This window comes from Ornithodoros turicata, unplaced genomic scaffold, assembly GCF_037126465.1.
Source record: "Ornithodoros turicata isolate Travis unplaced genomic scaffold, ASM3712646v1 Chromosome32, whole genome shotgun sequence".
NCBI lineage: Eukaryota > Metazoa > Arthropoda > Arachnida > Ixodida > Argasidae > Ornithodoros > Ornithodoros turicata.
The window spans coordinates 528,494-553,820 of record NW_026999357.1 but is presented as its reverse complement, the minus strand read 5'-3'; the positions used below and the strand labels follow the sequence as shown (position 1 = coordinate 553,820).

The 25,327-nt window shown below is 46.4% G+C and overlaps 1 protein-coding gene across 1 annotated transcript in view; it reads left to right on the top strand.

The window, feature by feature from the left end:
• The window catches only part of LOC135373799 (integumentary mucin C.1-like), a 66,222-nt gene that overhangs the window by 22,549 nt on the left and 18,346 nt on the right, over positions 1-25,327 (top strand). The window contains exons 4-5 of the mRNA XM_064606865.1: positions 4,281-4,494; positions 6,338-6,485. Coding sequence (XP_064462935.1) covers positions 4,281-4,494; positions 6,338-6,485 — 362 coding nt within the window. The remainder of the gene's footprint in view (positions 1-4,280; positions 4,495-6,337; positions 6,486-25,327) is intronic.

Here is a 25,327-nt window from a genome sequence, read left to right as displayed (position 1 = left end):
TTATTTTGTTCCGAAAAATCTGAAAGAAGTAGACCCATTGGACAGCCCATTGGATTGCCCTCGAGCTTCGCCGTCTCGTTGGTGGACAGCCACCCGCAGTGTTTTGACTGAGGGAAATCTCGCTCATTCAACAACACGGTTGTGCCTTTATTCCGCTGTACCACGACGTGTGCTGAATCCATGACGTTCGTTCCCACGATGACCTCAGCGCCAGAGAAAGCGTCGCCTGGAACCACCTGCATGTGCAGCCCTCTGATGGTGTTCAAAATAAGCATCAATCTTTCCGAGTGTTACGCAAGTTCCTCCTGCAAGTTTCTTTCCGGTGGAGCCTGCCACTTTACCCACCTGCGTTGCAGATTTTTTTATTTGATGAGGGCTGATCTGAGCACCAGTGTCCAAGAGAACAGTTGTCGGCTCGCCATTCCAACACATTCACCATCTTTACCGCTTACGACGATTCAGACTTCATGTTGGTTTCCGCTTGTGACTCCTAGGGATGAAGCAAGCATGCGGAAGGCCTCATTTAGTACTCCAGATGGACATTTTGAGGCGACATGCATGTTCTTCGGAAGTATTTTCTCTTCGTTCAGGACAAGCCTTTCTCCGATCCTTGCTTTTCATAGCGTGTGCACGTCTTCTTTCGTCGTGAATTTGACATCGCGATTTCGACGTAGTGTTTCTGTGCCATTTTGAAGATTTTCAGTGCATAGATGCATGCGTATTTTTGGTTTTTAGTGCTTATTTATCCGCACTCGTGGTCGAACTTACTTGGAGGTGTCATCGTCCGTTCGTGGCGACGCCTGAGCTGTTTTTGAAAATTGCGTAGGCTCTCTTCCTTGTCATTCGCGCCATTCTTCACACATTTGTGAAACATGAGTGAAACGTGAGTATCGTTAGATGACACTAGCATGTCGCTGAGACAAAATGGCTTCTCCAATCGATCACCAGCAAAAGCAACCCCTATCGGGCTTGCATGCCAGTTGTGCCAGCTGCATCCTCGCTGTGCGTGTAACTTTGCCTGTGGGGACGATCCTCGACGGCGGAGATATACAGTGTAATGCTGTTATGTGTACCAAAAGACGCGCATAGTCGTTGTGGGGTTCAGTGCGCAAACAGTTTCGCGCCTGCCTGTGCTCAAGTTTGCCAGTGCAGAAAATAACCAGGAGACTCACATGCATGTGCGATTAACGTATCCGTGGCGTCATTGCGGCTCATTGCCAACTCCTGGTGAAAGCATGTTGAAGAAAATGTGCTCCACGTAACACTAGTAATGGTATTTGCGGCACTTGCAGCTCGTCACCACACAATTGGCACTACACACACCTTGTAAGTGGAAGTGTACTCCAATTGTCTATGAAGCCCACGAATGAACACTTCCAACAGAACAAACGATTATTGTCCTTAACTTCCGAGTTGATCGAGGCCAATTGACATGCTAGGACAAGCGAACCAAATGTAGAATATACGAGTGTAGAATATATGAGTTGTGAACCGAACCTGAACCATTACTTTTGACGGAACCGAAACCGAACAGAAATTTTCATGGGACTGTTGAACGCGAACCGGAGTAGAAGCGGAACAAAAAATAATAGCGGTAACCGATTTGCAACGAAACTATTCGGAAAGAAGTGTCTGGTCTCCACTCTCCATATCACGGATTTCGTAAATTTTCATCGAGCAGTCAAACGAGTACGTACAGTAAGTTTGCTTTCAGCGTCTTTTTAACACGTTGAAGCGCAGTTGTCCTTGTAAGCGCCGCGGTTTGCGCCTGACGAACGTGCTGCTGAGTCAGCTGTTCAGAAAGGGGCGCGGACGCTTGTCAAATGTCGGGTTCCCAAGCAAACAACGTGGCTGTCCTTTGCCACCAATTGCTGTAGTTTCTGAAGGTGAGTGGCCATCGTCCACCGAATGAAGCAGGAATGGAGTAGGCCAGTTGTGTAGCTCGATAAGACGAATATGTGGTTATGCAGAAATTGAGAAGGAGCATACCCAGAGCGGTGTCTGTATGATTGGTGATGGTTGGGAAAAATGCTTACTGCCTTTACAGCCACATTGTGTTTTGGATTAACTGGTACACTGCTGTTAGGTCGGACACAGCGAGGTTGGTAGACTTATCTTCGACATACTTCAGTACGGTTTAGTACCGTCGTGTATGTAAAATGCTGGCTATCTTACTTTGCTGGCACTGTGCGTGTGAGAAATACGATTTTGGGAATAGACAGTAGCTATCTGCATATCCATTTCTTCTTTCTCCCAATGCAGGCACAGTACGCATTCCCTAAAACGAACACGTTGAAGCGGTTCGCGAACCAGTTCGGGGCTGCAAACTGGTTCGATTTTTGGCGCGGCCGAGCCAAAACAGCGCCGGAACGAAATTCAAGCAAACCGAACCGAACCTGTATTAAATAGAGAGTTTTAGCAGACCGTTGACAACGGTGGTTTGCGTCAAACCGTATTAACCGGATCCAATCAGTGGATAAGATTCTGAGTCACGCGCGACTACGATTGGTTCCGATAGACACGATAATCTTATCAACGGTATACTAAAACTCACTAATGTCTCTGTAAAGCGTAGTGTCGGTGGAGAGGGGCACTACCTCTCTCGCGATGCGGTATCCCCCCCAGAGCTTGTTTATTGCTCGCCGCTGATAAGTCTAGGCGGGCGGCGATTTATCTCATTGGAAGGAACACAGGAACCTTGGTCCATAGAACATGATAAGCCCAGATTCATTTGAAGAGGCTGCATGTTGTGGTTTGAGAGCTTCTTTTATTGTATCGTAATAATGAAAATTAATTCGTACGCTGCTGCCGCAGCTGCCGTTCACGCAGGGCACGGTTTTCGCCAGCGCTGCGAGCTTCGCTCGTGTCTAGCGCCCGTCACATTGATATCTGGGAAGAACCATTTCGTGGTATGTCGTTTTGCTCTATTACGGACTGCTAAAAAAATTTTTCGGAAAAATCGGCAATAGTCTCGCGAGGTCCGAGCAGGTACTTTGGAGTCGGTTCGCATGGAATTGCCCAGGTACCAAATTAAACGTCCCTTCTGACACGACCCTGAGCAATCCGTGAATAGTGTTTCGGAGTCGGGGTTGCACAAAGACACTATTCAGCACTCGAGAGTGTAACTTGGCCTCCTACTAAGGCTTGCTGTCTGAGAACCTTGTTCGGACCGTGATCGAGATTTGATCTTTGAGATTGCGATTGACATCCAGATCGTGGGACCACGTTGCCGCTGGTGACGGTCATTGCAATACACCAGAATTCATTTCAATGTCCTTTCAATTCCGTTTCAATGCTGGATATCCCTGGGATTTTCAACCCTTGATTTTCCTCGTTCCCACGGAGCTGCAGTACAAATATCACCTTATCCGGAAACCTTGCAATAGGAGTCAACTAGGAAATCAGCTATCATATCTGTCACGAATTTTTGAACGAAGGACTATTGTGCAAGTCATTGTAACTTGTAATATTTTTGCAAAACATTGAAATCGTTGTTATAACTGTTTTGCATGCAACGCAATACGAACAGAAGGAGAAAAAGGACAAGGTGCTAGCTCCTTCCTTGACTCTAGCACCATGTTCTATTCCTCCTTTTGTCAGTGTCCGTGTCACTGAATTTTTCTGCAAAATTCAGTGGGAACCGTTGTGGCCACCCACAATCTGTTATCAGCGGGAATGTATTGTGAAGCCGAAACAAACAAACATGAGGAAATTGATTCATTGGTTGACTGATTTTTAAAAGAAAAAAATTGAGATGTTAGTCTTGAGCCACTCGGGACTGGTTACGCGTTATGAGGAAATTAGAATAGTGCAATAGAGCTAGTGTATTGTAGAAGGAGAATAGAAGGAGACACAATACACAGAGGACAACATGTACGATTAAGTAATAATTACGACTTAGTAGTAGTAGTTGTTGTTGTTGTCGTAATTAGTAGTATTAGTAATAAGTACGGTTAAGTAGTAAGTTAAGTAGTACGGATTAAGTGGTGACTATACGTCTAGTTCGACTCACTTTTATTTCTAGACAGATGCCATTGTATACCAAGGTACAAATTTGGGGTAGTTGGTACATAGCCATGAGTAAAACTTGCAGCCAAAGAGAGGACAGAGACACAACAACACAACAGCGGGAGCTGCAGTTCCCGCTTCAGGAAGCCTCAAAAAGAGAAGACTTCGTGTTTGTGTCTGTCCCTTCGTGGTTCCCTAGTCTCGGGTTCTTACATTATGCACCGTCATGATTGTTGCAAGCGGATGTGAAGTGTGTACACGCTCTTTTCCAGCGTACAAGCCAGGAGACTTTCTTCTGTGTTCCGTCACATCCGGCATGGCAGACCATCTCCCTAAAGATGGCTTGTGCAACGTAATCTTCTTTTCGCTGATCACGACCAACACCAGCGTGATGTTTTCTAGTATGAGAGTAATTGCGTTGAACCGCATCAGAAGATACGTTGCTGCGTCAAGGAGAACTCAATGCGGGCTCGACTTCCCGTTCAAGTGAGTCCTCCAATTATGCTTTATCCTTGCAAGGATTCCCCGGGCACTTGCCTCATGGTAGTATGAAACTACATATGCGGACGCGTTTTCCATGGCAGCTCACCTAGATTTGTACCGTGCCATCAACTTGCTGGCAAGTTGCCTGCTGCCGACAGAGCGCCGAGGGGTCAGCTACAGCTGCTGACCCCTGCTGCTGCTGTATGGCATCCATTGCAGATTGGTCGGAGGTGTGAAAAGTTGCCAACTTCTATAGTTACCACCTAGGTTAGCATAGGGTGGTAACAGCAGTTATCGTATAATCAAATTGCAATCAGCGGGCGTACGTCCCCCTCACTCACCTAATCGGGTACAGGTGCCAACATTTAGGCACAACGTATGGGGCAATTATTACTTCCGAAAAGGTGTAGCTGCTCCACCCTATTTTCTAAGAGTACAGAAGCGGTGTGTACACACGGGTGCAGTCGTACTTGTGACATATTTTTCACAGTGATATCCCAATTCAGGCTTCAAGCGATCACTGCACTCAAAAGTTGGCCTTTGGTCTAGGAAACAACAGTGCTAGAATAAAGTGCAATGCAATGCGAGAAAATAGCGACGACGCGTGACCCGTGCGTACAGTGCATGGCTAAAAACTAGAGACGATATTGTAATGTTTGATATTCGCCCTGCACGGTCACTAATTCGGGAGGCACAATCCTGGTACGGAACTATTTTATGGCAGTGTGAAACTCCATGCGAACGCGTTTTCCGTGGCAGCACGCCTAGATTTCTAACGTGCCATCAAGTTAATGCATTCACTGCCTGCTTCGAACCCGTAACCATGGACCGCTTTGAACTTTGGCACTTGCTGATAACGAAGGAGAAAGTCTCCAAGCTGTTCCGATTCCTTCTCTCTCGGCCAGGTCACTCATGTCTGCGAAAACGAAACGTTCCCTCCTCCCTTCCTCGTTCCTGTAATCTCCCAACATGCGCCGCGCGTAAAAGGAGCACTGGGAACACTATCGGAACAAGTCTGTCTGCTCTGTCTGGAGCAATTCTGTGCTATTTGCAGATTGGAAGACTTCCAGTCGGTGGTTTCCCACGTCCCGGGGTCAATGCAAAGCCACCTAGGCAGCAGAAGGCCCGCGTACTCTTTCAATTCACGTCATGCTCCTGGACCGAGTGTCGCTGAGAAGCCATCTCATTGAAAATGTATGGCAGCCGGTCGAGGTGCTTGACGGTATCGAAAGAGTGCACAGCCCTTGTTATCCAGGTGGCATTGGTCAAGGCCACCCCACGGAGCACCGCTGACTTCTCCTTCCAGATGGATAGATTTGACCGGAGCTACGGTGTCACGTGGCATCTGGTTTCTGCTATTGGTTACTGCACTTATCTTCCATTCGCTTTCGGTGACATAGTGGAAGCTCCTGCTTGTACAGTGCTGGGCAGAAGTTTACGAAACACGCTCCTCAGTATTCCTTCCTCAGAGTGACAAGCTAGCAGCGCATGGGGACCGTACGGATTTGCAAACAGGACTGGGTTACCTAGTCCGTACAATCCCGTTCCCTGCTAGCATGTCGCTTTGAGGAAAGAATACGCCGGATCGTGTTCCGTAAGCTTTTGTCCGGCACTGTACTTCGCTTGCGCCCGGTCGTGTGCGAGCGCCCCCACACCCCCGCTCATTCTAACGCGTGATACAGACCGTGTGCTGTTGGCCGGAGCGGGGCACTCTATGCAGTCGCCTGATTGTTCCGAATAGCTGCACCCGCACCCAGGGTCAGTGACCACTTTCGGGTTTTCTATGCAAAAAAGAAGCATCTCAATGTCCGTACACTCACTTTCGCACTGCTTACTGCATTCGCAGCACTATTGTCGAGCACCGAAACAACATCGGAAGTTCATCGATGCTCCAAGCCATCAGAGAGATCGGTGCGCCCTTGTCCGGCGTCCTCACTGCCAAAGTGGGACCAAACTGGGATGAGCGTAGCGAAGCCACGAGTGTCTTGCTTCGTGTAAGTTGTAGTTGGAACAGTTTAGGCTCGCGTATTACGATACCCCGGCAATGTAGGCATTGAACGTCTTCGTCAAGCGCGTTATTCCACATATTCCGCGGAAAGCACTTCTAAAAATTGTGTGCGCGAAAAGTTCGGAATTCCCACTCAGAGGTGCCTTCCAAGAAGAAAATACACACACACAGACAAAAATGCTTCGCAAAATTTGTTGTTTTTTTAGTCAAAAACGTCGAATTCGGTTGAGACGGCATTTCTATGCTTCACCTCTTCCGGTGATGTAATTGGCATTGCCGCCGAGATTCACCACGCTGGTTCCTATCCGACACGTAACGAAATCATGAACGCAGGCGTCTCACTGTTCGGCAGCATACTCCATTGACGTCGGTCCAGTTACACGTATTTCAGGCACCCACTATTCCGATAGCACCTCCAGTACAGCGGCATTTTTTTCCAGACACCACTTTCAATGTGCAATATATAAATAGTAAACGACAGCATGGAAGACAGATGTCTAACAACATTGTCACTCTGAGGATTGCTGATGCATATTCGTGCAGCACTGTGTTGCAAACCATATATACATCCCAGGTAGGGTAAGATGGGACAAGATAATACAGAAATTTGCAGTTGAATATGAACTGAGTATGGAATATGCTCCCCCCCCCCCCAAAAAAAAAAAAAGCTGGCCACAGGTCTAGAGCTTCCGATCTGTAAATCGTAACCGACGCAGCCGGTTGTACAATAAACACAGAAAAAGAACAAGAAATTCAAAAATGCAGATTGTCTCATCTTGCCCGAACACTCGTGACAAGACGAGACATCGCGTGCACTAAGATGTGACACGCCTTGGTAATGAGCTACAGAAAATAGTTTTTGCTCTCCAAGCACCTACACAGCTCCCTTGAGCTCCAGGACCACATAGTGTGCAATAAAACCACACAGAACCCGGTGCTATTTCTTGCTCCACCGTCCTTTGCACGCCATGCACCGCCAGTCTGGAGTGTCGCTGGTTGCTCGCTTTTGAGTGCTGTGAAATACTATAGGCGATATGCAAAAAAGAAATATCTGAGGAGCATGCATAAAACTACCTAGTCGCGTCTTGCCCAGTGCATACAGTCGGATTGATTATGTTTTCTGTGAAACACCGGGTAACTAGGAATGTGCACATTCTGCGTGTATCTATATGAATGAAAAGAAATAGGATATCCAGTTACATTGACAGAGTAGTCCTGAAAACGCTGCTGCACAGATGACAAAAAAGAGTACAGAAAATCGCGCCGTTTTGCAAGCCTTTACATTTCAGGCCTTCGCAATAATACTAAATAAATCCGCAATAAAGCAGACATGCAGAGCCATCTATGAGTAAAGTGGCAATCGCATGGAACAACGCGTCTCTGCGACAGGAAACGTCGAATACATAATGTCGCGGCTTGCCCTGTGTCTCATCTTGCTCCAGCTTACCCAATATCCTGGCGAAATCGCAAATTGTCACCGTCAGTTTATGTAGAAAGTAGAACCATGCGACCGCCAGATTCCTACTGTCCACACATCCCAGAATCAGAATGGATATTTGGATGTTCAGGGGATGTCTTCCACCGCTCCACCAAGATTATGGCGGTAATGTAAAAGTAATGCATATGCTATATGAGTCCGATAGGAGGAATGCGCAACGAAGTGAACCTGTACAGGAGTGCTTTTGAAGGGGTGTGGACAATTGGTCGCCATGAATGCGCGCATACAAAATGCGATTTCAAAACATTGTCGACCAATCGAAGCTCGCGTACAGTCTCGGCCAATGTGGTTGCAACACGATGTGTGGGCGCAGTGGTACATAATCTACAGCCGCATCCGCGGGTACTTGAGAGGGCTGATCTCTGCTCTGGCAGTGGAAGAGGACAACTTTTCGAATAACGCTCCATACATGGCGCTGGAGGTCATACGAAAACAACATGCCGGCTCCAACTCGCCATCTTGCCTCAGTGTCGATCAGGGTTACGGAGTTGGCACTCCGGAGTTGGAATGATTCCGGAATCATTTCAGATTTATCATAGCCTGGAATGGAATTTGAATGGAATGACGGAAACTCTTCTAGGAATGGAATGGGAATGAAATTAGGGCTTTTTTTCGCAGGAATGGAATTCGAATGGAATGGTCTGGGCGCTCTGGTGATAGTTTTGATTTCAGTCCCGTGGTTTCTGCCGTGTACAGACGCACAGCACCTGCACACGCTCAAGAGCGCAAAAATATTGTTGAATATTCGGCATGCACCTTCATTTCAAAAATAAGAATACAGAGATGCTCTCCGCGGTCCCCCAGAATTGCGCGCAGCTCCAGCAGACGGGAGTATTTCCCACAGCTTGGCATATTATGACAGCACAGCAAAGGACCCATTTCCAGAACCGGAACACGCGATATCAGCAAGATTGCTCACATGTGCAAATTAAAAAAAAAATGTTTCTCATCGCAATTAGTACTGTATCGATGTTGTTGTGATTTTAGGAACCTCCCCGCAGCTTGTCTTGATGTGCTTTTTCCGCGCTGGGTATTGATAACTTCCCCTAACAATGTGGGCTAGCCAGTACAGTTACCGCTCCTTATTTTTTTGTTTTTATTGGTGGAATTAAAAGAATGGGATTGGGTTGCCTAGACATTCCAGGAGTGTGAATTGACCATGCCTTTCTATTCCGATGAATTGAAAGGAATGGAATTATAACAAATCTCCATTGCTGGGAATGGGATTGGAATGGAATGGAATTCAGCAACCCTGGTGTCGATACTCTGAAGCATAGCTTATTCAGTGGCTCCAGTTGACCGAGCCTTACCGTAGCAGGTGTCTCGTGCGTCGCAGTTGCTCGCTTGGCGTGCTAAAAAAACGCAACGAACTCCGAAACAGTGGATTAAACTATAAACGGTAAACACCGCCCTGAACACTAGTGTATAGGAGCAACGCTGAACCCAATTATGCCGACCGTCGCTTTGTTACCCACTGTGCTGTCCAGACTTGCCGTCCTGCGCCCTTTTGGGGAAGTCGCCCGGGGCGGTTGCCCCTCTCTTCGCGCTCGAAACGGCTCCGGGCAAAAGCCTTTTCAACCTGTCAGGTGACAGAACGATGTCATTCGGGATTCTGAGCCTGCTATATGCGGTGAGTGTGAAGTTGCAGTGGATGCGCTGGGCAGAAAACACATATCAATGTTAACGCAGCTCACCCCGCACGCAAAATCATTAGTGACAATTAGTGACAGTTACCACCTTACAGCTTCAGTTGTCATTCCGTGCTTGTAAGTGACGTACGTGTTGAATCAAAGTAGAAGGAACGAAAAGAGATGGAGGGTGATAGAGCACGAATTGTTTCCGGAAAGTATCAGTATATATCTACGACTTATGACAGGTTTCACTGGCAGCGAAGAGGAAATTGGAGTTCACATCCAATATACACACGCGAACTTTTCTGAAATATCCGGACCAGGTGTGTCGTTGTTGCCGACTGCGGGATCACAAAATAAATAAATAAATAAAAAGGAAAAGAGGAAACAACGAACAACTCTGCACGAAAATGAATACTGTTATGAATAAGCAAACAATGTATCTGAACACCAAAACGCACGTGTCACAAACGTTCGTTGGCCACAGTGAGTGAATGGTTGCGACGTGAGGAGCAACTAGCACAACCTGCATTAATGACGTAATTACAGTACCGCAACGCAGGGATTTCCCTACACCCCCCCCAGAGGGGGTGTACATTTTTGCAACCCCCCCCCCCCCTGAAATTTATCAGGTGACCTCACCCATCTCAGCTACCAACACGTTTTGGTAGTGAGCCCGGCGCAGCGAATTACATCCGTACTGTCAAACTTGGGCTGTAGGACCAGTCATGCAGATGATCGTACCATGCATTTGTCTAAAATCATTTGAAAGTGACTGTTCAATGCATATATTGCGCGCATATAGGAGCAAAAATGCGTGCGGGCACGCAAACTCAATGTGGATCATCAAGAACCATTTGCGCAAGGTATTCTGCTTTTTTCGTCTAAGGTTTTCACTGTCGGTTGCAAGGTATTCGTTGAGCTTCGTGAGACAAGGTGCTAGTCTTTTTTCTTTGTCGGTCGTGTGAGTATGCATCTTAATGTTGAAATGCCGTTCATAATGAATATGTATTATACTGTACTGTGTTCTAACGTAATAACATGTACAAATAAAACGGGAAAGCTGTGCAGATATGTCACCATTATGCCACGATTCTTTCCGTGTCTAAGAGAAATTCCGTAAGTGCAACCTTCACCAAACGTAACCCCCTCCCACCCAGGATCAGTAATTCAGTGTTGACATTAGCCATTTACGACAATTTGCCACAATCTAAATCAGAAGCATTCAAATGCAACGAAACTATGCGCTAGTGTGTGCGAGCTCAACGGTCGGAGTCTCCGAAAGTACGCGTAAAGGCTCATTCACACATGCGTTTTCAAAAGCGGCGTCGCCGCAGCGTTCGCGGCGCGGCCGAGCGGAGCCGGTCACACATGCATTTGCCGCCAGCGTACAAACGCGTTTCGTTGGTGAGCCAAGCGGCTCGCGTGCGCCGCGAACTCGAAACGCTTTCAAAAAACGCATGTGTGAGTCCAGCTTAAGTCTGGAAAAGCTCCCGCCTGGCCGTCTCCAACGTTTCTCTCCTAATCATTCTCACAAAATCACCAGGTGTCTCGCAGCCAGTAGTAGGCGTTCCGCGCAACCGCGCCAGCAGCGCGGTCCGCTGGTCCCAACCCCTTAAAGCTCAGCTACGCTGATTTTCGAGTGTTACGAATAGAATGCTACTCATATGATGTGTTCATAAGGGAACACTGATTATGTGTGCAAAATAGTTATCCCGAACTCCTCGCAGTTTTTCGAAACAGTGAATTTTTTTGTTTCACTGACATTCCGTCTTGTGGCCCGCAAACCCTGTGTCGACGACACATTCGTGGTCTGCCCGTGCTCCGGTTTGGCATGACATTTGGCTTGGTTTCTTCCGCCAAGCCGGCCGGTTTCTTCTGCCGAGCCGTCTGCTGCGCAGATTGACATTGGGGAAGTGATAAACAGTTCGCTACTAAGGAGCCAGTATATTTCTGGTCTTCACTGAACCCACGAGGAACGTGAGTTTTGCTCCTTCGACTGAAAAGCATTTGCAGGGCCAGTACAGACTTCCTGGTGTGTTTCGTGTTCTGTGCTGCGTGCCGAGAATGCGTGAGCGTTTTGCTCCCGTCTGCAAGAACACTTCAGCATGCAGTTCCAATGTTTCAAACCACAACTTTCCGAAAGGCGAAAGAAAAAGCTATTGACTGCAACAATCGGTTACAACTCCGACTGGGTGCCACCTTCGAAAGCAGCGATTTCATCTGTTCATTTCGCTCATACGAATGTTACGGAAACACGCAACTTGTTTCACACGAAGCCGAAGATGCCGGGATGCTGTGCCAACCTTATCTGCAGCAGGACATTGCAGGGGCAGGACTAGGCAGCAGATAAATGTAAGACGCGTAACGTTAGACAAGTCAGTCATGCGGTGCAAATGGCATCACATAGAAAAGAAAAACACGCTATCTCTCAGTTACTGCTCCTTCCTTTAGAGATTAGACCCCAGCGTGTGTATTCTCAGTACAGATTTGGAATTGCCTTATTTGTGAAATGATTTCGCAGGCATTATGGCACCACCGAAAAGCTTGCACTCCACGTCTCAAATATCACCGTCTAGGTTTCATGCTGAAGGCTGTCACCAGTGCCAACCAGACGCCCCTTCAAAGTTCATCTGTTTTTGTTGACGGAACAGTGACATCTGGTACTGATACATTTCATTTTCTGATGAATCAAGTGCATTGCATCACTTGTGCTCGACTTCTTGTGTTCGTATACCCTTGCTGTTGCTCGCTAGCTTAGAGCAACCATGCCTGAGGTGTTTCTGTTCTTACTCCAGCACTTTCAGAGTACATTTCAGCAGTATCATCGTATCATATGCACGGCAGCACATCTTTTGTATTTTTAGTAAGGTATAAATTAAAATGTTGGATCAGCTGTTCTATTTTGGTCACAAATAAGGTGTTCTTCCAGAGCCCTCAAGGGCAGTTCAGGCAGTTTCATGTGTGCAACAGCACATACCTTTTCTCAGTTTTGAGTAAGATAAATCGAAATCTTCCAGTTGATGTGTGTCGGTCATAAATTATGTTTTTCGAGACGTTTCAGGATTACATTCGAACAGCATCATGTGTGCAACAGTACATTCTTTTTCTCAGGTGAAGTAAGGTAAATCTGTCCGCTGTTGTGTTCTGCCAATGCAGCAGAAGCTTGTGTTGCATTCAAGTGGTATCATGTATACAACAACTTGTTTATGCCTTTCTGTAGCTGCTATACTAATATTGTGAGTACAGAGACATTCCTGCAGACCATATCCGAGCATCTTGTGTGCTGTTGTTAGTATGATCTGCAGCAGTATATTGATAATATTAATTATTCAATGACTTCAGCTAACATTTACATTCTTACTTCCAGGTAAACGTGTCACGCAGATGCCCTACCCCTTGGCATGCTTAGTTCAAGATTCATCTGGAGCATTATTTTTCAATTCAATTTGCAGTGGCATTAATATCACAACACACCACACACTGCATGTCTAAGGTGCGTGTAGAATGCATCAAACCTATTCTCAGGTACAGGCGAGCTGGTACGCAATTACAACATGAAACAACTGACAGAGATCGTAAAGTCATGCCTTTTCCTCTGCGACTCGGGTTTCATGTTGTTATCCTCACATGCAGCTCATTTCGCCTGTGCTCTGCAGCATGAGCAAAAAGCACATATTGTTTGTGGTCACATGACACGGGACATAAATACAGTGAAACCTTCCTATGTCCCCCTTCTTCAATTTATCGTCCTTAGTGGTACCTGGTGGTGGTGCCTGGTAGTGGTACCTCTACCGACTCTTCACTGACAATTATTATTGATTTTGGTAGATTCAATTCCGTTCAGATTCCACTCAATGGCATTACCTCTGGAGCTTTTCGAGCAGCGAGGACTTGTCTCTGAAGCGTCAGCCCGCTTTTCATTGCTTTGGTGCAGTGCGCATTCAAGCCTCTAGACAAACCGAAGACAAGTGCTCAAACAAAGAATTACAATGTAAACTGACAGTACTTGTTTTTGGACTCGAAAAGCTAAAACAACACAATGCTGAGACAAGTATAGGGGAAAAAAGAGCGAAAGTCAAGGCCACTGGCTCATTTTTGGTCTATTTGGTGCAAAGATGGAGCGAGATTGAGGTAATTTGGCCGGGGTTTTGTCCGACTTAACAGGGAAAACCCTGTCCTACTTCCGAGATAGGGAGGTGTCCGACATAGAGAATTTCATCCCCATGTAGTTTCAATGGGAGCCTGCCCGTGCAATGAAATCTTGCCCGACATGGGGAGTTGTCCGATGTGGGGAGTTGTCCGATGTAGGGAGGTGTCCGACTTTGGAGGTTTTACTGTACTATACAGCATTCTACATCATGTAATCTAACAGTTGTTCACGTTTGGATATTTTAACCATGGAATTTACCCTGCATGCAACATACCATGTCCAAACACCAACAACTGCTAGACAGCAGCATGTACTGTTGCTGTATAGCACTTATGGCTTGCGTCCTGTGATCGGAAACAATGGTATATTTTTCTGCTGCAACCGGTAAACTACAGTAAAGATTTAGAAATTCTGTGTCATACCATAAAGCACTACGCGAAATGGGAGTTTGAAAAAGCTGGAGAAGACTGTCATTAGAACGGGGGACATGTTCTACGGTGAAATTTTTTACAGTGTGTGCTGTACCACGTAATGCACTGCAGGTCAATGGGGAGGGAGAGGACATTATTCTGGAGTCTCGTTGACCTATAATGTGTCGTGTGTGAAGGTCATTTTGAAGAGTGTAGGTGGTACAATACTGCGTTCCCACATTCTTGGCAGTGTTGACTAATAACCATAATAAAGTGGAGAGTACATTTGTTGCTTCATATATTTGTGTCAAGGCAAAGTATGTAGAGATACATCTGTCTCAACATACAGGTGCCAAAACTGCTTCTTGTGCCTAAAATATGACAAATAGTTGTCTGTTCAACACCACTAATCATGTGCTGGCCTCCATGACATGTCTGTGACATTCCAAAGTGATTAACATGTCCCATAGATGTGTGTAATGCTGAAGATGACTGTGTACCTTCTATGGGTTCTTGTTTCAAGAAAAGTACTGTGTGATTTGCTAACAGCGCCTGGCTGTACCTTCACAATTATACATAAAAATACGTAAAGTTTCCGGAAGGAAACATCATGAAGGTCCATAGCGAAAAACCCTGAGACGAGGGATAGGAAGGGACATACACAATCTCTCAACATTGTGTGTGTATGCCCCTTCTTGTATCTCCTCTTCAGGTCTCGCCATCATGGACACTATCACCAGCTCGCTTACTGTTGAACCGTTCTTTCAACGATAAAAGTCACTTTCATGAACTAGATGGCAGCCAACGTGCTGTCAATAAAACGAATAATGGAAGGAGCTCAATATGATCCTTAGGCTGTGCATGGTCATTGCTTTCTGACAAATGGTGACTTAGAATTTCAGGACAGTGCCTGCAGTGTAGTATTCTTGTGTTCTCACCCTTGACGCCCATTGTGTGCCATCAGTCACCTGTAATCTGCTAACATGCACATAGCTAAAACAAACCATATTTGTATTTCTTTGAATACAGTTGGTACAGCACATTGTTTTTTGGCATGTTCTTTGGAAAATATAAATAAAAAAATTCTCTACTCTGCAAGTCTCCTGTCAGCTCTACAGAGCAGCTTCGAATTTCACTAGAAGCCACGTGTGAAACCTAAACCAAACTAGTGTTGAAGGTCCATATAGGTCATAGATAGATACTATTATTATTATTATTAGATCATAGGTCAGGCTTAGGTCCTGGTTGGTAGCAACGCAATTGAACCTTGGTGCAGGAGGTGACCAACATAACTAAATACACTGACTCTCACAAATTTTGTGGTGTTATACTTTTGAAGCAACATTAATACGTTGCAGTGGTCTTTTCTCCTTTGTTCCTTTCAACCTAGAAATATTAGGTCTTCGGCATCGCCAGCTTTAGTGGCTGAGCGTGCAGTTATTTACGTTGAGTGCTGCAGTCTCATATTTGTTTCTCTGGACAAGCAAGCCCGGGCTTCCCCATTTTGATAAGGGTCTTTCAGTCTTGACATCGCATTTGTGGACAAGGAGAACATATACCTTTTGTCATATGTACATATGCCTTTTGTCGCTGACTACTTTGGTGGCAAAGTTACTTGAGTGGCACTTCTGCAATTTTAAGCACATGTTTAAAAAAATTAGGGTATGGGAAGTGCTGCCTGGTTGAACATGTGGAGCATACAATGTAATAATTGGGGGTTTACCTCGCGAGACAACTGAGTGTGGAATACACAGCACAGTGTAATGTTCCTTATTCTGGCAATGTTAGCATGGTCCAAGAAGTGGGAAATGTTGCATTACCCTTAATAACATCTGTTGGGCCCAGCAAACAGGATACATATATCCTGATCTGAAGACACTATGCCTAACTCAAAAACAGTATGAGATCGACCCGTACGTGTTTATTTGCGAAACTATTATGAAATATGGCCTGTGGTATAGTGAACATGCAACTCAAGTGAACATGCAAAAAATACGTATAAGGGCTCTCGATCTACATGCCGCGAAGCGCTCTACGAGATAAACAACACACTACAAAACTACATCCAACACTTTTTGTCCCGGGCAACTCGAATGACCACTTTCATATAACCGACGAATGGTTGAACGAATGCAGTTCGAATGGTCACGATAATTCCTACGTTGTTCATTGCGGTCACGCTATGATGCTGCACAATATATGTATGTATCTCGTGTAACAAGCCTGGCAATCGTACGATGTGCATGGGCTTCTTTCTTTGAAGACCAGTCCTCTGCAGGTACATGCTCAAACGACCACGAAGTCTCACGTTGTTGCTCAACCGCTCCCATTCCTGCACTTGTAGTAAAAGCAGCAAACAGGACGACGTGAATGGCAGCTGAACGGTTGAACTGCGAAGCTCTCGGAACACATAATCACAATTTCATGCTGAAAATATTGTTGAGATGAGTTCGCAGTTGTTGTTTCCATCGTTCAATAGCTCTTGGGATTACCTCGGACGAAACGCTCATCGTAGCCGGCGGCCATAACTGGATTTCCTCGCAAAAGGGAGAAGACGCCAGGGAAGTCAGAGAAAGCCTCAGCTTTCATCCAATCAGAAGCACGATTCTCTATCTACGTAGATGGTGCAGGTTTTTCCCATCTACGTCACAAAAATGGCTGCGCCCATGGCTTGTTTTGGTTTCTTTGATTAATTAATTTTCGTAATAGGAAGACAAAATTGAGAAACGAAGGTGTGTTTCGGGGGCAGTTGGATGTGCTCGTTCTGAATATCACAACCGTTTTAAAGGTACTGTAAAGCAGTAGACAAGCATGATATGCCGGTGATGTCACTAGAGACTTTGTTGCTTCTAAATACCATATGCGGAACCATACGACCGACAACGCGCTATAAATATTTTTAATTTGCCATGAAAAATGCGGCGTAGTGGAGCGGTGCGACGCCTGATGTCAAACAACCCTTGTACAGCGGGCAACACTGAAAATTGGTATTACACACTATGACATTGGAACTTTGTTATTTTAGTAACCAAATTAGTTTTCCTGCTTACCTATGCATTCTGAAACCCCTGAAACAGTTTAACCTGTTAACCCCTGTTTTTGCGAAGTAACCCAGTGCTGGCCGCTGTTCGATGGGGGCTCTCCCTTCTCTGCTGCGCCTGCGCGCTCCTTTTGTTCGCGGCCTCTTTCGAACGAACAACTCTCTCTGTGAACCTCTGTGAACAAACAAGTCCCGACGCTGTCTGGCTTCTTGAACGTCTGACACATTTTTTTCAACGGCTCAGCATTTCATTTCAGTTCGCTTATCCGTTTATCCTCAGATGTGGATAGTTGTGTGGATTGCAGGGGCGGATTTTATGGTGGATTGTGGTGGATTGTTATGTCGGGCCCAGTGTTATACGCATGCAATGTGGTTGCCGCCGTATGTGTCAGGAGTACGGATTCATTTCGAATACCTAGTACAGTGTTGCCCGTAATCTTTAATTGTAATTTTGTAATTAACTGCACCGTCGATTGGAATGAAACTTGCACAGTTTTTGTCCGGTGGCTTGGACTATCGAATAGCCACACTAAATGATATTTGATCGGTGCTGCTTTACAGTGTCTTTAACACATGGGGAAATCGGCGTAGCTGACCTTTAAAGCGACACTCCGGACCTCCGGAGGGTATTCAGATTGCGACTCCATTCGATTGTGCTCCACACGTTTATCATCCACGTAAAATAGAAAGGGTGAAAGCTTCCCCGTTTTAGAGAAAACGAATTAAATCCCATGGTTAACCCATATCCGGTTTCGGTTTCTCCGTGACGTCACGTCGCTGTTGTTCGCGACGTCATAATTGTATAAGACGACACAACAACACCCGGCGTTGTTTGAGGTGCAAATTGAGATTTTCAGGTGAGACTTGACCCAGTTGGGATTGGCGATTTGTTTACTAACTTACGTTATTCCTAACTATGTAGCTTCTAACATTTTCTATGCGGGTCTGCTGTAACTCAGAGAGACGCGCCTGACAAATGTTTGTGATGTGTAGGCCAAAGCTGTGACGAGAACGAGATACTGCACCAAGCTTTTATCCAGGGTGGTGAATACTGCATAGCTGCCTCAACTGTTATAGGGGTTCGATCTCCGCAAACCCGAAAAATGACACGGACGTTGTGTTTTCATTCTTGTTCTCACGAAGCACTCAGGAACACATATGCTTCATCGCTCAACATACACCGCCACGTATGCGGTAACGAGTCACTATCAATAAAAAGTAGGAATGCTATGCGTATTGAAAGTTGAATGTACGGAAACCGAGAACGGCGACGCACAAAGAACACACAGCCCGCCGAGAGGAGCCGAGCAGACGCCGCAAAGGCCGGAAGAGAACGCTCCTAGCGTGACGACTGTCCAAGTGCGGCTTTCAGTCGGGGGCAAAATTTGTAAGTTGAAAATTGAATTACAAATTCTAGGAGCCGAATCATAAACGAAATATTTGGCATGGTGGCTCGGAAAGAATAAGGAATCATCTGATGAGGCCTGCTTACTTCACATCTGGGGTCCAGACTGTCCCTTTAAAGCGTCGTCATGCAGCTTTTGTCACTAAATTCTACATATTCCATACCTTTCAGTTCATTGTACCTTTTGCGCAAATGGGAAATTGGACTATACACTCTAAATCTGGTACCTTCTAGTAAAGGGTAAAAATTTCAAAATTTTTACCCTCTATTTCAGAAGTTACCCTGTAACCTATGGGCAATGCCCTCTATAAACGTTACACAGATCACCTATAAATAGAGGTTATCGTCTCCGAACCGCCAGACCGACGTAAAAGTTAGTTCCGTCATCCATGGCTGTCTCTAAGACGCCCGCCTCTTCACAGGCGCTACAGAACAAATGGTGCTCAAAATGAGCTCTCATCAGTGCAGAACGCATCCTAAAGGCATCCAGTGGCGAAAATCGAGTGACCATTACATGTACAGATTCACATGGACAACAAATGAAAGAAAGAAATATTTGCAACTGGAGCATATGTATTATTTAATTGGCGAACCTGGAACTACAGCTGAGGCAAGAGCACGAGGACGTCACAATACCAACACTTCAGCTGTGGTAACGACATTCAGTTTCAATTAGGCATACTCTTTACAGTCCTCACGTTGTTGCAACTCCCTCTCCACTACGCCGAAAACATTTCTATTCCCTTATGATATGTCACAATGACACATCAGCGACGCGGCTATGGTTAATCAGAAGCAAACGAAGAAGTAGAACACAAGGATGACGAAGGACTAAGCAAATAGCGGACGCAACACACACACACGTACACACTGTGTTGAATCGTTGAACCGTGTTGAAGAGCGAGACTGTGCTGCGATTAGTGTTCCTAGACTGTCCAGCAAAAAACGTAACTACGTAAACTTTGTAGTGAACGTACCAAGTTCCAGAATTTTGAACACGATCCGCAGTTTGTACAGACGCAGAGACACAATAACGTAACGCACATTGATCCGAAACTCTCGTACTGAATGATTGAATGTGCGGCTTGAACGACAACACAGCAGTACCTTTTATACAGGTTACCTTGCAATTCAAACGCGGAATTCGTTTAGAAGTTACAACATTCCTATAAAGGGTACATTTATAAGTTACGACGATTGGATTTCCGTTGATCTCTGAACCTCTGTTGCTCGTCCAGTGTCATGTTACAAGTCGCGTTTATCTTCTTGGTAGAGGTAACGAACATGTAACCTCTACGATATTTGGAAATCTACGTCTATATAAAAGTTACACATTGCTGAAAGTTACAATAAAGCGTACCGAGTTAAAGATTGTAGTGCATCTTCGGCTAGGTCGGGAGGGAATCGACCGTCTTGAAAAGTTTGTTTTTGTTGGATAAGATCAGGTCAGCGTGGTTTGTGCATATTTTTCTGTATTTTACAGCCTCACTGCAGAGAATAGCCAATTTTGTGTGACGTCGGTGGCAACTGTTGAAGGACAAATACTGTTGGGAATTTGTGGGCTTGAGACAAAGCTTAGTTAACACCATCAGTTAATTTAACTTGCACATCCAGGAACGTAATAGTGATCGCAGAATATGAATGAGTGAACTTCTTCATTTTCGGGTTTTATGATTTTTCAAATTCGGGAGGGAAAAGTTGAGAATTCGGGGAGAAATCAGGCGATATCATTCCTGTTTGATATGTCACCGGGGATTTTCGGGTGAAACGAAAGGCATATAAAACAAGCCACTGCTGCGACACTGGGACGAGAAACAACAATCTTTATATTTGCACTCGGAACTGTGATAGTGAATGACCGCGGTATTCAGACACTTGCCAGAGCTCAACAAAAGCTCGTTTTTGACTCCTGCAGGAGGGAACCCTAAAAGGCGGACAAATAGGTTGTCAAAAGTAGCTCTCTTCGCTGACTTTTCCGGTTTACCGAGAACGACAAGTTGTTGGACCGAATTCTTGAACTATCGTGTAAAATCAGGTTTATTCTGAAAACGATGAACTCTATGTATAAGATACATGGATCATGGATTCCGTGCACTTTGCAAAGATCGCCTCTGTTGCAGAAATGGCGTCTAATGTAACTAAAGGCAAGAAGGGGATGGTTGAAATTGACATAGCAATTCCAGAAAGCGCGTGGCGTAGATCAACGTCAATCTTATACCACACATTTCGAACCTGTGGCTTAAACATCCTCTGTTCCCCGTCATAGCAAAAATCATAAAGTTTCCATTCTTCGAGGTGGATATGACGACGGAACCAATTATGCGGGGCTTTAATGGTGAAACTAATTAGGATGCACAATGTGCCGCGCGTGTTTGCTGCAGTGCAGATGCTTCTGAATGATTTACCACAATTTTCGGACCCTGTGGCGTATACGCCCTTTGTTCAGTAATCAAACCAATCAATGAATATAAAGGAAGCACAAAGAGGAACGAGAGGGCATTTCTGAAGGATCCACCAATGGGTCTTCCTAAATTTTGGTACTGACGGGCTTATCGGAGGGCATTGTCTTGCCGGCAAATAACGGCAGGTGGCGCGTCCATACGGTCATTTTTCAAGATTTTGCCGAGCTGCCATCTTTCGGGAGTTACGGCGATGCAGCTAGAAAAGGAAGCGAATAATCGAATTCGCCGAAAGAAACAATGCCTATGCAACTGCACAGGGTGTTTCACGTCACCAGAGGAGCTTTCAGTTGGAGGGTTTCAACTCTGAAAACTGACGACCATGGATAACTGCAGACTCAAGAAAAATCGAAATAGGAACAAAAATAGTCGAAAAAAATCACGCCCTGGCCTGACGGTTTTGTACTTGATCACAACCCAAATGAATACGCAAAGCATTTAATTTAACCTGTTTGATTGTCGCATAAAAGCGCGCGCGGATGGTGCAACGAGAGGTGGAAGTGATCCGGCTCTTGTTGACATTGATGCTGGTGACGACCGTCTTATCACAAAGAAAACAAAAGACCGCCTCATCACAACAAAGCAAAACAAATGAAGGCACGAGCACTTCCTCCTGTTACCGAACGTGTTGTCATGCGCGCTTTTTTGCGACATTGGATTGTACATTCAAAACCACGCAGGCACACAGGGAGAAAGACACTCGCTCGTGTGTCTTTCTGTCTGTGTTCGTGTGTAGTTGCGCTTTTGAAACTACAATGGAATACCAACAAGCCCAACACTCTACCCTTCTACAAAGCAGGCGGGGCTAAAGCAGGCATAAAGCACTATTTTTTTCGACTATTTCCGTTGCTATACTATGCGTACTTGGCTACGGCTTTCCGTGGAGGACTTGAAATTTCTGTAGCAAAATGAGGTTGGTCGTTCGATTCCCTCCATTAAAAATTGTCCGAAGCCTTCCCAAGTGGTGGCAAGTTTCCAGGATGTAATTGCCAAATATCCACAATGCTCCGGCGATTGCCCTATTAGCATAAGGACAATGAGAAAGTGAACGCAAGTGAAATTTTTTATCACCTTGTACATCACAAGCGATATACATTAGTATACATATGAGATTATAAACAGTATACATTGTCAGCACCGGCGCACCACACCGCACCGAATTGCACGCATAGCACGTTGTGCGCCAACCACTGACAGAAATGATTTTGATTTTAAGAGAAAGACGTACGCCTTTTTGCAGCAATTATCATATATCCAAATTGCTACAAAAAGGCCTACGCACCTGTCGCTCTTCGAATCGGAAACGGTAACAATACGAGCAGTGCCAATGGTCTGCGTACGACGTAATATGCAGTGAAGTTCTGCTCTGAGAGTGTAGGTGAGAAACACACACGCATCTTTCAGAGGGATATTTTCGTAATATATTACGGGCCACCATATTGTACCCTTATCGTTGCCTCGTCATTTGCGCAAAAGACGCGCTATCCCGCCGTATTTTTACCTCTAAAAGTAAAGGTTATAGTATAGCCCTGGGTAGGGTAACCGAGGATTGACACGGTCGCACAGCGTCGCGTAATACCGGAATCAAGATCAAAAGTATGCCGAAAAACAATGAAATTCTCAAATAAGCTCCTGCGCTGCATGTGCGTGGTATACTAATAAATTCGGTTTTTAAGTCGCGAGACAACTGAGATCATGAGCGACGCCACAGCGGTCGGTCTGTGGATTGCTTTTGCCCACCTGAGGGTTCTTCAACGTGCCATAAAGCTCATCACACGGCACCCCATATTTAACGTGCGCGGTATACTTTTTGTGTGACTATTTCGTCTAGAAGCAGAAATTTGAGAGTACTGCACCAACAAAGTACACATCAAACCGTCATACGCGTTATTTACGAGTAAGTTCGTTTACGGGTTGATTACGTCATGGAAACAGAAAACGCTTGCTATGTGAAAGTCTGGGCCAAGATCGAGGGCCTGACCTGCTAGGATAGAGTTGCCAAGTGAAATATCGTAACAACACTCGACTTGTCTGCTCGCTAAAATTCGTGCACAGAACTCTCGCTAGCCCACCTGCCGAGCTGAGTAAGTCTGGATCTTCACATCGGATCTACCGCAACGGCTAACATATAGAGGAACAATAAAACTTTACGTTTCGGGTCAAATGAAGGCCCCATCATCAGAATGAGCCAATTTGGTCTGCACTAACCGATTTAAATAGGGTTAAAAATGGGTAAATGGGTCAAATAGGTTCGTGCCTCCCAGGTTGCCTCATTCTGAGGATGCGGCCCGCGTAGACCCGCATATATTAGCCGATACGTTTGAATTATTAAAGATGACAATTCCCGGCCTCTGAACAATATTCAGTAGTCGGAAGTATAGGTACGCTCGCAATCGTCGGGTGCCGGCGGGTTGTGACTGCGAAATTTATGCTATCCTCAATATTTCGCCCACCGAGGAATCGCAGAATATGGAGCTGAATAAAAAGCACGCGCCCTCTGCTAGAATCGGCGAGACCGTACGTCTTCCGTGTCCACTAAACGTAGTCTGCAAGCAGGTGGGTGTGTGGTGACTGCCGACGACGAAGCCGGTCAACTGGCGCCGCCCACGCTGCGCACCTGAGCGCCTGAGGTGGAGTTCTCCGCCGACGGAATCTTCCCCGTTCCACAAAAAGTGCGGGCAATCAAAAAGTTTCCTCTGCCAACCTCTGTCCGCCAGCTACGCCGTTTCCTTGGGCTCGTCAATTTTTATAGACGGTTCGTTCCGTCCGCCCGCGGTACTTCTTCGACCCCTCGAAAAATTGCTGAAAACCAAACCAGCTTCCTCACCCGCGGCACCCTTACCCTGGAACGAAGACCTGTGAGCCGCATTCGACTCCGTCAAGGATGCCTTGGCTTCCGCTACAATGCTTAGCCATCCCCGGCACGACGCTCCCACGTCCCTCGTTGCTAACGACTCGGATAACGCTATTGGCGCGGCTCAGCAGCAAGAGGTCAACGGCGTCCACGTGCCGCTCGTGTGAGGCCGACAACGGCCGACAACGGCAAGCCCTATCACCACCACCACCACCACCACCACCACCGCTCGTGTTCCTCTCACGCAAGCTCAGCCCCACGGAGTCAAAGTATAGTGCCTTCGAGGAAGTATAGTGCCTCCGTCGCGACGTACTCTGCGGTGCGCCATTTTCGTCATTCGTCCGACCATAAGCCACTTGTCGACGCTTTCTCATCCGCCAGCACAAAGTACAGCCCTCGCGATATTAAGCACCTCGCTTATATCTCTGAATTCACCACTGACATCCGCCATATCAAAGGGCCCAGTAATGCTGTAGAGGACGCCTTGAGTGGTGTTCACGCTGTGACCAGAGCGACAGTCCTCAGCGCCGACGCCATCGCCCATGCACAGTCTGAAGACTCTGAGATCGCCCACCTTCGTAGCGGTGATTCAACAAGCCTCAAACTTGCCAAAGATTTGCCCGTGCCTGGCTGCCCGCGGCCCGTCCTGTGCGACACGACCAATGCCGCGCCTCGTCCAGTAATTCTCGCTGCCTTGCGGAAGACTGGTTTTGGCTCCTTCCATGGCCTCGCACACCTTGGAGTCCGCGCCTCTACGGCGTTGCTTCTTCAATGGTTTGTTAGGCCCGGAGCACGACAGGACATCCGTCGTTGGGTCGGCACTTGCAGTCCTTGCCAGCTGAGCAAATGTCACAGGCACACCGTGTCTCCTCTTGCCACCTTTCTGCCTCACAGCTCCATGTTCAGCAAGGTCCACCTTGACATTGTCGGGCCTCTACCCTCACCGCAGGGTCACCGTTATCTGTTGACCTGTGTCGACAGGTTTACCCGCTGGCCTGAAGCCTCTCTCATGAAAGACTCGACTGCCGAGGCCGTTGCGTACACGTTCCTGTCCACCTGGATTTCGTGCTTTGGCGTCCCAGAGGATGTCATTACAGATAGGGGACCACAGCTTGAGAGCCACCTCTTCGCAGCTTTCCTGCGCCTCATCGAGACTGAGCGTATACGCACTTCCGCGTACCGTCCGGCAAGTAACGGCCTGGTAGAGCGTTTCCACCGTTACCTCAAGCAAGCCGTGATGGCCCACGGTGACCGTGTGAGCTGGACGGATAGCCTGCCGTCCATCCTCTTGGCATCCGTGCGACAGCTAAAGTCGATCTTTGCTGTTCGTCGACGGAGCTGGCATATGGATCCCCTCTTTGCCTGCCCGCTGACGTCT